General features: G+C 40.8%; 2 protein-coding genes across 6 annotated transcripts; one reads left to right on the plus strand and one right to left on the minus strand.

Moving 5' to 3' along the window:
* Positions 1 to 1,478: 1,478 nt before the first annotated feature.
* LOC109024686 (uncharacterized) lies at positions 1,479 to 2,512 on the minus strand. The gene has a single exon (XM_019019023.4). It carries the CDS (start codon positions 2,394 to 2,396, stop codon positions 1,980 to 1,982), a length of 417 nt encoding a protein of 138 aa, XP_018874568.2. The 5' UTR covers positions 2,397 to 2,512; the 3' UTR covers positions 1,479 to 1,979.
* Positions 2,045 to 14,376, plus strand: TCEANC (transcription elongation factor A N-terminal and central domain containing). 5 transcript variants are annotated; one of them, XM_063703289.1, is made up of 4 exons: positions 2,045 to 2,170; positions 4,264 to 4,348; positions 8,630 to 8,746; positions 11,474 to 14,376. In XM_063703289.1, exons 3-4 carry the CDS (start codon positions 8,665 to 8,667, stop codon positions 12,535 to 12,537), a joined length of 1,146 nt encoding a protein of 381 aa, XP_063559359.1. In that variant the 5' UTR covers positions 2,045 to 2,170; positions 4,264 to 4,348; positions 8,630 to 8,664; the 3' UTR covers positions 12,538 to 14,376. The 5 variants fall into 5 exon arrangements, with proteins under 5 accessions (XP_063559359.1, XP_063559360.1, XP_063559361.1 ...); XM_063703290.1 differs by lacking the exon at positions 8,630 to 8,746 and adding an exon at positions 10,007 to 10,098; XM_055376002.2 differs by having other exon boundaries at positions 2,123 to 2,294.
* Positions 14,377 to 15,039: the final 663 nt, after the last annotated feature.

Consider the following 15,039-nt stretch of genomic DNA (forward strand, 5'->3'; position numbering starts at 1 on the left):
AAATAAGCAGGAGTCTATTGGCTCAAGGCTGTCTCTGTACTTTAATTTTCTACACAATGAATTGCAATTTAACTTAGTACATAAATACACTGAAAGCTTAACCTAAGGAAGAGTATAACAAACAGCCAAGCCTCAGCCAAACACAAGCAGACAAGCTTCAGCCAATCACAAGCTGCCAACTGCTCAGATCATATCCAAATGATCTGATCATTGATTGCAACAAATCAGCCTATTTCTGTATTTTACTTCTATTCTCTGTCTATAAATACTCACGGCCCACAAAGCTCTCTGAACCTATTCTGATTCTGAGTGCTGTCCGATTAATGAATCATTCTTTGCTCACATAAACTCTGCCAAATTTAAATTATGTCAAATTTTTTTTATTTTAACAGGCAAAAGTAAAGATTATCAAGCATTCTTTTCCAACCAAACTTTAGTCAGTCTCCTGACTAGGCCTATCTATGCACTTCCTTGTAAAATCCAGTTTTAGCAAAAAGCCTTGATAAATCAGTTTAGCCAAAAGCAACCACCCTCAATATCTGATCACCCTTAATATCTGATTTGGTTCCTCATCCTCCACCAACCTCCAGGTGACATCTGATCACCCTGGCCCGTCTTCAGCAAGAATCTTGTCAGGTTGGTTTAGACAGAATCCCCCTTACCCCTGATGTTTCCTCTTAATAATTTTCCATCCACTGACCCCCCTACCTTGCTCCTTGGCTATAAATTCTCACTTTTCCATGCTACATTTGAAGTTGAGCCCAATCTCTCTTCCCCACTGCAAGACCCTGTTGCAGTGGTACCTATGTCTATCTCAATGGTCCTGAATAAAGTCTTCCTTACCATGCTTTAACAAGTGACAAGTGTCATTAATTTTTTTTTTTTTGAGACCAAGTCTTGCTCTGTCGCTAGGCTGGAGTGCAATGGCTCGATCTCAGCTCACTGCAACCTCCGCCTCCCGGGTTCAAGCGATTCTCCTGCCTCAGCCTCCCAAGTAGCTGGGATTACAGGCACGTGCCACCACGCCTGGCTAATTTTTTGTATTTTTAGTAGAGACGGGGTTTTACCGTGTTAGCCAGGATGGTCTCGATCTCCTGACCTCATGATCCGCCTGCCTCGACCTCCCAAAGTGCTGGGATTACAGGCGTGAGCCACCACGCCCAGCCAAATAATTTTTTCTTTAAAAAGGTATTATATAATTCTTAAACATTTTAGCCCTATAATAGACAGCAAGAAAAAAGTAACCCCTGACAGCTCTGAGCTGCCCCGGCAGTCACAGCTGGGCCTTGGTGCTCCGTGGAACATAAATACTTCACAGAACACCATCAGACGTGGCCACTCTTTGACCAGATGGATCAAGACAAAAACAAGACTCCTTTGTAATCACGTGGGAATGCTGAAAAAACGTAAACATTGTCCAAACCACAAAAATGACCAAACATCCCCTATCCCAGTTAATGAGTCACTGGTCTTGTCTCCCCTCCTTTTAGGTAAGATTTATTATGATACTTAATCATACAATCGCCCTCCTTCCTGCCAGCACCCAGTCCAGAGTATTGGATTGGATACTCTGTTTCCCTGAACCTTTCCCCAAATTACCTTGGGGTAAGGCATCAGCAAAGGAGGCTGTCACATTCGTTCAACCATCACTGTGCTTTTACTGGCCCTTTGCAGGCAAAGAATGAGAATATGCACAGATGAGAAGTCCAGGATGCACAAGACCACTCAATTAACATTTACTACTTTCATATCAACTGATGCATGCTAGGATGCTAAAAACACTTTTTGAATTAATTACTGCGTTAAATAGATTCACATTTATGTCTACAGTTATGTGAACATCTAGCTGAGCACTGTCTTGACTGTCCTGAGTAGAAGCAGAAAAGATAAGTTGTAAAGTACATCAACAAACTTCGCTGCTAAAAAACGAAAGTGCAGTTTCTTTCTCTCGGGCCCGGGGCGGGGCCGTGGCTCCTCCTCTAGGAAGCCGCGCGAGCGCAGTCCCACGGCAGCCATTTCCCTAGCGCGCATGCGCTGGGTCCCAGGACCACGTGCGCCGGCCTGTGGGCTTGGATTGGCTGAGCCTTGACGTTGTCCCAGTCCGGGTGATCGGAAGTTCTCCGTGGGCACTGGGCGGCTGAAGGCTCCGGAACTGCGCCTGCGCTTTTCGGTGAGTCATGCTTCAGGTTTGCCAGAGCCTGTGTCCCGCAAAAAGGCGAGCCCTTGTTCCCAGCGGAAGCCCACCCCGGCTCGCGGCAGCTTTCCGGTGCGCCCTGGGCGGCGTAGGTCCGAAGGTGCTCGCACCCCCGCCCCTTCCTCTCCGACTGTCGAGGTCGCCAGAGTGGGCTGAACCCTCGGGACTGTCGCTGTTTGTGTGCTGGGTGCCAGGCCGTCATCCCAAGATGATTAGCGGCAGGCTTTGCATGTTGCTCGACCCCACCCACCGGAACTCGAACCCGGGCTAGACCGGGCAGTTGGGCTGGTCCCTTCCTCTCGCTGCACCTTTACTAGGGGTCACCATTAAGGGAAATGGCCCTAGTGCAGTGCTGATTGGCTGTTCAGTAACCGCTACTCCGCTACCAACATTTGGCATCGTTTCTCTCCATAGAGGGCGGGGCTCCCTGTGAAGCTGGGGAGCTGTTAAGTGGGTTAGGGCTAGAAAGTTACAGTTTCTCTTTAGGCTTTAAAGAGATCTAAAGATCTGAACAGATCTAGGTTATTTTTGACTTGTTACAAACTTCTGGAAACATTGTTTCCAGACCTTTCCTCTCGTTCTTCTCAGGGTTTAGGCCATTTTTGTGCAGATGTGTGCACCTTGCTTACTATAATATTAGCTAATCTTTATAAGTTTTTATATGGATCCAATACCATATTTCGTGCCTACTTTTCCTGGCACTGTATACACTTTTTGGTATAGGTATGCACCTAAGCATTATCCATATTAGCATCAGTTCTAGAACCGTGGTGTCCCAATAATGATAGCCATTAGTTACATAAGGCTTGATCACTTGAAATGTGGCTAGTCCGAATTGAGATGTGCTGTAAGTGTAAGACACAGTGAATTTTCGAGAATTAGCATGAAAAAGAATGTAAAATATCTCAATTTGTTTATATTAATCACATGTTGAAATGACTATTCTGGATACACTGGGTTAAATAAAATGTATAATTAATTTCACCAATTTTTATTTTTTAACATGACTACTGGAAAATTTTAAATCATATTTGTGGTTTACATGTTATATACATGTTGCACAGCCCTGCTCTAGAAAAGGGTCAACAAACTATGGCCTGCAGCCAAATCCAGCCTGCCTGTTTTTGTAAACAAGTGTTACCAGAGCAAGATCATGCCTATCCATTTATGTTATTTTCTGTATCTGCTGTTGCTGCTACAAGAGCAGCAGAGTTGAGTAGTCCATAGAGATTGTATGGCCTACAAAGCCTAAAATATATACCTTCTGATCTTTAACAGAATAAGTGTGCTGACCACCTGCTCTAGAACAATGCCTGGTTTGGTAGATATTTTTAAGCCTTTTAATTGTAGATTCACATCCTATTATTCACACTTACTGTGTGACAGCCATAGTTCAAAGCACTTTATCAAGACTTTCATTTAATTCTCATTAATCCTAGGATGTTGGATTTCTCCCATTTTGTAGCTGAGGAAATTGAGGCACAGAATGGTCAAGAAACTTATCCAACTTGCTCAGCACCCCTCACTTCTGGGAACTGGACCTGCTTGACCTTCCTTATGCAAATGTTTTGACCCCTCAAACCCACTTCATTAGCCCACAGTGGGCACCATGGTTTTTTTGTTTGTTTGTTTGTTTTGTTTTGTTTTTTTAACAAGATTTATTTGAACTAGAATTTTTGAATGATTTTTTTGAACTAGAATCGAGATGGGCTTGGTCTCCTACGAAAGAAGCCAAGGGGCACTGGGCTTAGGTGCAATGAGTACAAGCAAGCTGGTGTGTGGTGAAAAGAAGCTCACAAGCAGAGAAGAGAGAGAGCATCCTGGATGCTCATTACTCATTTAACAACAACAAAAATGTGTTAAGTAATAGTAAGCACTGACTGGGTGTTTGCTAGGTGTATATAGGTGAATAAAACATGTGGATCTTCTCTTATGGTCTTGTGGGGAAGGCAGTAAAAACGTTTTTTAAATGTGATTAACACCATGAAAAAAAAACATGCAAATTATTTACTGTTTTTAGCAGGTTTCCTCACCTGTAAGATGAAAATAAGCCATTATCTGTATTTCAGGAGTATCGTGAGGATTGAGATGACTGGAGTGTGTATGGCCTGGAGAGTTGCTCAATAAATATATGTTGCCTTCCACTGTGAAGAGGTAAGTGAGGGGGTGAATATCAGGAATTGTGTACATTATGACACTTAAAATATTACAGTTGTCATTTGTAATTTGTAGAGAAGGTTGTCAGCTGCATTGTACACAGTAGGTGTTTTAAATCTTTTCTGACTGAATGGGACTCATCTAGAAAAGCCAAAGTCATAGAGTTGTCTGCATTCAGTCCAGGAGCAGAACCAGAGCTGTCTTTGGGGCTGATGGCAGCCTAACTGGCAGGTCCTGCTGGGGTGTGGAGGAGGGTTGTATGCCTGTGTGTGGTTTAAATCAGAGTCACCCTGGAGAGCTGAGCCAATATGCAGGCCCTACCCTCAGAGATCCTAATTCATCCTATCTGGAGTGAGGCCCTGCCATTGTTTGTTTTTGTTTTTTGTTGTTTAATTTCCCCAGAGGATTCTAATGTGCAGCCAGGCTTGAGAACCACTAATGGTGAGAGATCAGCCAGGCTCGGGATGCTGCTTGAGCAAAGGCACAGAGCCGTGCCCATCAGTGGTTGAGAGTAGTCAAGAGGGAGGCCTGCTAGGGCTCTTTTTGCCACTGGCCAAGGAGCTTTGGCTCCATCATGAAAGCAAGGGGAAACCTCTGAAGGGCTTTAAGCAGGAAAATGAGGGAATATCTTTCTGAGATCTGTACTAGAGGATGATCCCTCTAACAAAGTGCCAGACTCACAGTTGAGCCTTGTGAGTGCCAGAAGTAGAGTGAAGGCAGTAAAGAAGCAAATTGTAGCTGTCCAGATGATGGCGAGCCCAGATAGGGTTTGGTACCATCCTGCATGTGTTTCCCCTAGCAGCCAGTGTCTGTCCATGTTGAAATTCCACATGTGTTGTAACTGGCCAGTTTCTTGTCAGTATTACTTCCACTAGGCTATCAGCTCCTTCAAGGCAGAGACTGTCTCTTTAGGCTCAGCATCTAGCACATACTCAATCCCTAATATATATTTATTGAATGAACTATGTAGAACTAAGCTGGACATATGCCTTACTTTGTCTTTTTATGGCAATTGTCAGAATTTTGTATTTCAATGGCTTCCACATTATACCCTCCTAGGGCAATAAATCCTTTATATCCACGTGATGGTCCCACAGAGGACTAGAAAGTTTGACTGGATTTAAATCCTGTTAAAAATGTGGAAGGGAATGGAAAACAATACAGTGGGTCCTCAAAAAATTAAAAATAGAATTACCATATGATCCAGCAATTCCATTTTTGAGTATATACTCTGAAGAATTGAAAGCAGGGTCTCAAAGAGGGATTGGTATACCAGTGCTCACAGCAGTGTTATTCACAATGGCCAAAAGCCAGAAGCAACTCAAGTATCCATTGACATTTGAATGGATAAACAAAATGTGTTATGTATAGACAATGGAATATTATTCATTCTTAAAAAGGAAGGAAGTTCTGACACATGCTACAACATGGATGAACCTTGAAGACATTACGCTAAGTGAAATAAGCCAGTCACAGAAAGAGAAATACTGTATGATTCCACTCACGTGAAGTACCTAGAGTAGTCTCATCCATAGAGACAGAAAGTCGAGTGGTGATTGCCAGGGGCTGGAGGGAGGGAAGAATGAGGAGTTGTTTAATGGGTGCAGAGTTTTCAGTTTGGGAGGATGAAAAGAGTGCTGGACATAAGCATCTTGATGGCAGGGACTGTGTCTTTTCAAAAATCCATGGGCTCTGTTTTATAGCACTTGATATTAAATAATCACCACCGAACATACACAGGCTAAGAACACTGAAGTGTTTAGAGAGAGAATTCATGCAATCTTCCCAGACACCATATGACAAGTGACATAAAACATTTACCTTTTAGTAATTCTACTTCTGTGAATTCACTTTAAGGAAATGAGAGATGTGGAGACCGCATATGTACGAATTTTCTTCAAACTTAGGAGAAACTGGAAGGCCCCAAATAGGAGAATGATTAAAAACTATCGCAAACTCCTAGGATGATCCAATAACATAACCATTTAAAAATCGTGTTTTTAGAAAATATTTAATGATGTGGAAAAATAGTCCTAAAGCTAAGTGAAAAAAAATCAAGATGCAAAACTATATGAAAGATTAAACAGAGTTATATAATCCAGCAGATTCAAGATAAATGAAAACATATGTCCATGCAAAAACTTGTACACAGGCCGGGTGTGGTGGCACATGCCTGTAATCCCAGCACTTTGGGAGGCCAAGGCAGGTGGATCACCTGAGGTCAGGAGTTTGAGACCAGCCTGGCCAACATGATGAAACCCTGTCTCTACTAAAAATACAAAAAGTAGCCGGGCGTGGTGGCACATGCCTGTAATCCTAGCTACTCAGGAGTCTGAGGCACGAGAATCACTTGAACCCAGGAGGTGTAGATTGCAGTGAGCCAAGATTGCACCACTGCACTCCAGCATGGGTGACAGAGCGAGACTCCATCTCAAAAAAAAAAAAAAAAAACACACACACACTTGTACACAAATGTTCATAGCAGTGTTATTCATAATAGCCAAAAATGGGAAATAATCAAAATGTCCATCAACTGATGAATGGATAAATAAAATGTGGTTTATCCACACAACAGAATATTATTCTGCCATGAAAAGGAATGAAGTACTGATACATGCTACAACATGGATGAACCTTGAAAACGTTATGCTGAATAGAAGAAGCCAGATACAAAAGACCACATACTGTATGATTTTATTCACGTGAAATGTCCAGACAGCAAATCTATACAGACAGAAAAAAGATTAGTTGTTGACTTGGTGGGGTGGGACAGAAGGGCAGTGGAGTGAAGAAAGAGGAGTGGCTGCTAAAGTGCAGGGATTTTCTTGGGGGGTGGTGGCACAGATAAATCTTCTAAAGTTGATTTATTTGTGGTGATGGGTTACACAACTGTGAATATACTAAAAGCCACTGAATTATACACTTTAGGGGAATTGTATGGTATGTGAATTACATCTGAATAAAGGTGTTATTTAAAAATAGAATCTGATCCAAATTTTACTTAAGAATTACATATGAAAAGACTGAAGAGATACGCAAAATTTTAAAGAGGGGCATTTTCTGAATGGTGAGATTTTAGGTAATTTTCATTTGTTCTTTTACTCTTTTCTGTATTTTCTGTGATGAGCATGCATTGTTTTCATAATCAGAAAAGTTATTGGTCTAATATAATTTCATGATAAACTGTATACATTTAAGATATACATACTGAAAAATGGTATGGTGAGAAATGAATTAATCACCTTCTACCCACCTTCCCTCTGAAATGTGAATATCGTCTCTTAAGAGTGGCTATATCACCTGTGGCTTTGCATTCAGATAAGTATTCATAATTGCCTCAGAAATCGATTACTGCATCTCAAACAGGTGCATTTCCCCTCAAACTTTATCCCCAAATATGAAGAGTTAAGTACCCTCACATAACCAAGATTCTGAGTCCTACGTTTTTAACCACCAGAGGGAGCTGGAATGTAGAAAACCTGGGGCAGTCAGTTTTGTTTTGTTTTAAAGTTAGTTTCACAAAGGGCCATCAATTCAGGATCTTATGTAATTTTCCTAATTATTGTGAAACAGCACTTAAAAGATAATTCTTTTTTGCCTTTTTAAAATTCCACTTTTAAAGACTGCATACAGTAAAAGAGGTCTTCCTAAGAATCAAACTCTCAATAAACAACAGGCAAGACAGCACAGAAAAATAAAAAATATTCACACCCTCTATTAGCGAACATTTCTCTCAGAATTGTCTGCTTCAGATCTTGAAGTCACGCAGTTGTGTCACAGTGATAAAGTTTCAAGCTATTCAATATGCTTGAGCCCTCCCCGACTCGTTGAAAAGTTTCCTAACAAAGAAGAAACATTCAATGTGCCTGCATTCTATATGCATTACTATTGAAATCAGGATGGAGGTTTGCTAGGCATTGAGAAAGATGGTGAATAAGAGATGGGCCTACAGCGCCCAAAAGGAAGTTAAGCAATATTTGACTCAGGTCAGAATTTCTCAACTGAAGGTCTGAGTTTCAAGGTAATTCTTAAAGGGAATTGTAATTATAGCTTCGGGGTTTCAGTGGGGTGAAAGCAGCAATTTGTCTTACCAGCAAAATGAGTAAATCTATAGAAGTTAATGTATTTATGTATAAACAACCAAAAAGCACTTTGCTCTTCATTTTATATGTTCTTTTATTGACCTTTTCTTCATATTTCTTTAAAAAATTTTAATTGTGATAAAATATACAAAACATAAAATTTACTGTGTTAAGCCCTTTTTTTTTTTTTTGACAGAGTCTCGCTCTGTCGCCAGGTTGGAGTGCAGTGGCATGATCTCGGCTCACCGCAAACTCTGCCTCCCGGGTTCAAGCAATTCTCCTGCCTCAGCCTTCCGAGTAGCTGGGACTACAGGTATGCGCCACTACACCCAGCTAACTTTTTGTATTTTTAGTGGAGACAAGGTTTCACCATGTTGGCCAGGATGGACTCGATCTCTTGACCTCATGATCCACCCACCTTGGCCTCCCAAAGTGCTGGGATTGCAGGTGTGAGCCACCACGCCCAGCCTGTCTTAAGCCTTTTTAAGTATACAGTTCAGTAGTGTTATGTACATTCTCGTTCCAGAGGGAAGATGGGTAGAAGGTGATTGATTCATTGCTCATACCATTTTTCAGTAGGTATATCTTAAGTGCATATAGTTTATCATGAAATTGCGTTAGACCAATAACTTTTCTGATTATGAAAGCAATACATGCTCATCACAGAAAATACAGAAGAGGAAAATAACAAATGAAAATTACCTAAAATCTTACCATTCAGAAAATGCCCCTTTAAAATTTTGTGTATCTCTTTTCAGTCTTTTCACATGTAATTCTTAAACAAAATTTGGATCAAATTCTATTTTTAAATAACACCTTTATTCAGATGTAATTCACGCACCATACAGTTCACCTAAAGTGTACAATTCAGTGTTTTTTAGTATACTCAGTTGTATAACCCATCACCACAAATAAATCTTGAGAAGATTTATGTGTGCCACCACCTCCCAAGAAAATCCCTGAACTTTATTAGCTGCTCCTCCTCCTTCACCCCACTGCCCTTCTGCCCTACCCTACCTAGTCAACAACTGATCTATTTTCTGTCTCTATAGATTTGCCTGTTTTGGACATTTCATGTAAATGAAATCATACAATATGTGGACTTTTCTGTCTGGCTTCTTCTGCTCAGCATAATGTTTTCAAGGTTCATCCATGTTGTAACTGTATCAATACTTCATTCTTTTCATGGCAGAATAATATTCTGTTGTGTGGATAAATCACATTTTATTTATCCATTCATCAGTTGATGGACATTTTGATTATTTCCCATTTTTGGCTATTGTGAATAATACTGCTATGAACATTTGTATACAAGTTTTTGTGTGGACATATGTTTTCATTTCTCTTGGATCTGCTGGGTCATATGATAACTGGTTTATTCATTTATTTATTATTATTATTTTTTTAGGCAGAGTCTTGCTGTGTTGCCCAGGCTGGAGTGCAGTGGCACGATCTTGGCTCACTGCAAACTCCGCCTCCCAGGTTCACGCCATTCTCCTGCTTCAGCCTCCCAAGTAGCTAGGACTACAGGTGCCCGCCACCACACCCGGCTAATTTTTTGTATTTTTAATAGAGATGGGGTTTCACCATGTTAGCCAGGATGGTCTCGATCTCCTGACCTCGTGATCCGCCTGCCTCGGCCTCCCAAAGTGCTGGGATTACAGGGTGAGTCACCATGCCCGGCCCATATGTTAACTGTTTAATCTTTTATATAGTTTTACATCTTGATTGTTTTTCACCTAACTTTATGACCATTTTTCCATGTCATTAAATATTATCTAAATACATGATTTTTAAATGGTTATATTATTGTATCCTAGGAGTGTGCCATATTTTTAACCATTCTCCATTTAACCATTTGAGGGCCTTCCAATTTCTCCTTAGAAGAAAATTCTTACATATGCAGTCTCCACATCTCTCATTTCCTTAAAGTAAATTTATGGAAGTAGAATTAGTAAAAGGTCATTATGTTTTATGTCACTTGCCATATGGTGTCTGGGAAGATTGCATGAATTCTCTCTCTAAACACTTCAGTGTTCTTAGCCTGTGTATGTTCAGTGGTGATTATTTAATATCAAGTGCTATAAAACAGAGCCCATGGATTTTTGAAAAGACACAGTCCCTGCCATCAAGATGCTTATGTTCGCATTTAGACCAGACAGATAAATATAGATCCAAGGGTATTATATAGACAAGATTATGTACATTATGTGGAGGGAAAAAATAGACTGCGTAGATAAAAGTAAACGTTTGCCTGCCTAGGATGAAATTCACACAGACATAATCATTGAGCAACTCTTTACACTTAAAAATTTTTTAAAAATTAACAAAACCAAAATGTAAGAACCAGTTAGTCTAAAGTCATAAATCATCTGGATCGTTGAGTCTGAACCTTTCCCTTGTTCAGAAGACTCCTAAGGCAGCACAGTGTAGCCTGTTGGCTTTTGGGACCCGCAGACATATCTCTAGCTGCTTTTCAACCTGTGCTGTCTCACATTTTCCTTAGATTGCTTGAGACATTAGCAAACCTTTTCTGTCTTGTTTCTCTTTTATTTTCAGAAGAGTACCACTTTAAAGATTATGAAATGAGCAAGTAGTTCAGTTATATAGCTGACTCTGGGGAAAAATTGTCTAGCACTGTTCAGCATTGCCATATTGATGCTGACACCGGCATGATTTCATCTCCAACATGACCACCGGATTCCACCCAAATGGATTGACTAATCTAGAAAGATCATTGATTGGTAAAATTGGAGGTGGAAAAGCTATAGCAGATCCTCCGGCAAGCCTCTTAAGCAGATGTTATGTAGAGGCTCTGCAATACTGTTTGTTTGTTTTTCACTCGTAGGAATTAAACTCTTGAGAGTAAACCATACCACCTTAAAGATTCCATTTTCTAGCGTGTCGCATACATTTGTATTACATGACTCCTTCAGAAAACATTGCCTAGGTAACTGACAGAAAGTGGTATTTTGGTATCCAGAAGCTGCGACTAGCAACGGCAAACTTGAGAAAACTGAAACCTCTTTTTCCTTTGCAGCTGTAAAGATGTCTGACAAGAACCAGATAGCTGCCAGAGCTTCTCTTATTGAGCAACTGATGTCCAAAAGGAATTTTGAGGATCTTGGCAACCACCTTACTGAGCTAGAAACAATTTATGTGACTAAGGAGCATCTCCAGGAGACAGATGTGGTCAGAGCTGTGTACAGAGTCCTCAAAAACTGCCCCTCTGTGGCTTTGAAAAAGAAAGCCAAGTGTTTGCTATCAAAGTGGAAAGCTGTTTATAAACAGACTCACTCCAAAGAGAGGAACAGCCCTAAATTATTTCCTGTGAGGGGTAATAAAGAAGAAAATTCAGGACCTTCTCATGACCCAAGTCAGAATGAGACACTGGGCATCTGCAGCTCGAATTCTCTGTCTTCCCAAGATGTTGCAAAACTCAGTGAAATGATTGTGCCTGAAAATAGAGCCATTCAATTGAAACCTAAGGAAGAGCATTTTGGGGATGGTGACCCTGAATCCACTGGCAAGAGATCGAGTGAGTTGCTGGATCCCACAACACCCATGAGAACTAAATGCATAGAGCTTCTTTACGCAGCTTTAACTAGTTCTTCCACAGATCAACCCAAAGCTGATTTGTGGCAAAACTTTGCAAGAGAAATTGAAGAGCATGTTTTTACCCTTTATTCAAAGAACATCAAAAAATATAAAACTTGCATCAGAAGCAAAGTTGCCAATTTGAAGAACCCCAAAAATTGTCATTTACAACAAAACTTGCTCTCTGGGACCACGTCTCCACGAGAATTTGCTGAAATGACTGTCATGGAGATGGCAAATAAGGAACTGAAGCAGTTGAGAGCCTCCTACACGGAATCTTGTATCCAGGAACATTACCTTCCCCAAGTAATTGATGGCACACAGACAAATAAAATAAAATGCAGACGCTGTGAGAAATACAATTGCAAAGTCACTGTAATTGACAGAGGAACACTTTTCCTTCCCAGCTGGGTGCGGAATTCAAACCCAGATGAACAAATGATGACTTATGTAATTTGTAACGAATGTGGGGAGCAGTGGTACCATAGCAAGTGGGTGTGCTTGTAACTGTAAATCAGTGTTCTCTTAACAGATAACCGGAGTAATACCTTTTATTTGTACAACCCTTTTGTGCTTTTAAAAATCTTATACACACTACTCTCTAAAACAGAAAAAGGAGGAAAGAAAGTTGTTAGCTGAAGCTGACACCACCATCCCTAAAAGTTACATTTTGGGGAGAGGGAGTGGATGACTATTTATATTGTGCCTTGTGGCCATTTAGTACCTTACTGTAAACAGAGTGTGGGTGAGAACAGCCCAGCATAAACTGGGAGACTGTGGGAAATGCATTCCCAGGCCTCACACCATTGAATCCGAATCTGCATTTTGACAGGATCCCCAGGTAATCTTCCAAGATAGGATAGTTTGAGAAGTGCTACTTTAGCAATAGGCCTCTGGCTCTCAGCAGTGGCTGCATATTAAAATCATCTGGGAAGCTTTGAAAACCCACTGGTGCTGAGACCCCACCCTAGAACAATTCAGTTGGAACCTATGAGATGGAACCCAGGCATCAACATTTCTTTTTTCATTCCTCAAGTTATTTTAAGATGCAGTCAGAGTTGAGAACTACTCAGAAATAGGCTCTCATTTGATCCTTTTTACAGCTCTAAGACAAGAATGTTATTCCAGGCACTTCACGAATGAGGAAACAGGTCCACAGAGGTGTGGTGACATGTCCAAGTGACACAACCATAAATAGTACCAATTGTGACAGATCCCAGATTTTCTCCCTCCTGACTCACTGAGACTGGCTCAATATCGACTTCTGAGAAATGTATTCCTGGAGGTCGGGGACAAAATGAAGAATGTGTTTAAACTCCAACATTGGGTGACTAGATCTTCCTTCTTTTCCCCTCTCTTTTCTCATTTATAGGTCTCCCTTCAACCACAGAAGTCACCCTGGAACTCATCCCGCAGTTAGAATTTTGTTTGGAGCCCTCTTGCTTAGTTGAAGGAGTTTCGTAGTTGTTTTTTGTTTTTGTTTGTGTTTTTTCCCCCTGTGAACAGGTTTTTCGGGGGTATGTAAACTCTAGGATGTTTAGTTTCTGATGTCAGGAGTCTTCATGTTCTCAAGGACAAGTGTCCTTGAGATGGACATTAATGGTCATTAGTCTGTCAGAGGAAGCCCATCACCTTAGCCTTTGAATGTAGTAACAGACGTTTATCTAATAAATGAATTGAAGATGAAATTACCTCTTTGAGGCCTTTGCAAACAGTGTTTAACCAGTTTATATAATTGTTTGAATACAACACGCCTTCTATGTGATTATGGCTGATTTTTTTTCCTTAAAAAACTCATGGAATGTTCACCGTTTTATAGTTTTAAAAAGTTTACTTTGGCGGTCTCTACAAACCTACCATTTCACTTTCTCACCAGTTCTTTTCTCCTAACTCTCTTCCTTTGTTGGAGCTCTGAAGGCCTAACTGTGTGTACACTTTACCTGCCTGACACAATTCTCCGAAACATGCATAAAAGTAAAATATGTTCGTATTTTTAAATAATTTGGAAGAGTCGGCTCAATGCCATCAAGTGTGAAATCTATTTTGATATACTTGCTCCCCGTGTCTTCCCAGGGCTGCTTTTTATGATGCAACATGTTTAGTCCTTAACTTGCAAGGTCATCTAAAACTTAAAGTTTCACAAAGTGTGGTTTCATATGACTTGGAATAATCTGAAAAACTATTCAGTGGTTACGAAAGAGCACAGCACATAAAAACCAAATTTGATTAGTTCAAGTTGGTGTTTATGTTTTGCTTTGGGGGTTTGTGTGTATGTGTGTAGTTTTTATTTATATTGGAATTTGGTAAACTAAATGTTCAGACAAATAAAAGTAATTAAAATGGAAATTTCCTTACTCTCCAAAATATAAAAACCTTCATGGTCTGGCCGGGTGCGGTGGCTCATGCTTGTAATCGCAGCATTTTGGGAGGCCGAGGCGGGCGGATTGCCTGAGGTCAGGAGTTCAAGACCAGCATGGCCAATATGGTGAAACCCCGTCTCTACTAAAAATACAAAAATTAGTTGGGCATGATGGCGGGTGCCTGTAATCCCAGCTACTCGGGAGGCTGAGGCCGGAGAATCACTTGAACCCAGAAGGCAGAGGTTGCGGTGAGCCAAGATCACGCCATTGCATTCCAGCCTGGGCAACGAGAGAAACTCCACCTCAAGCAAACAAAAAAACCAATCTGCGTGGTCTTCCTCATTTCATTTCATCTTTATTCGTGAGTTTTGCAACTTGAGATAGGAAAATAGTAATCTGTGTGTTTTTCTTTTGGTTAATGAGACAGCATTACATTTTCTGCCTATAGGTAATTCTTTCGCATCCTATGTCCTTTCCCCTAAAAGGAAAGGACTTTCTTTAAAATTGACTGCAGGGTAAAGATTTTTTTTTTTTTTTTTTTAGACAGGTTCTCACTCTGTCATCAAGGCTGGAGTGCAGTGGCGCCATCTCAGCTCACTGCAGCCTCAACCTCCCAGGCTCAAGCAATCCTCCAACCTCAGCATCCCCA

The sequence above is a fragment of the Gorilla gorilla genome, chromosome X, assembly GCF_029281585.2.
Source record: "Gorilla gorilla gorilla isolate KB3781 chromosome X, NHGRI_mGorGor1-v2.1_pri, whole genome shotgun sequence".
NCBI classification, from domain to species: domain Eukaryota; kingdom Metazoa; phylum Chordata; class Mammalia; order Primates; family Hominidae; genus Gorilla; species Gorilla gorilla.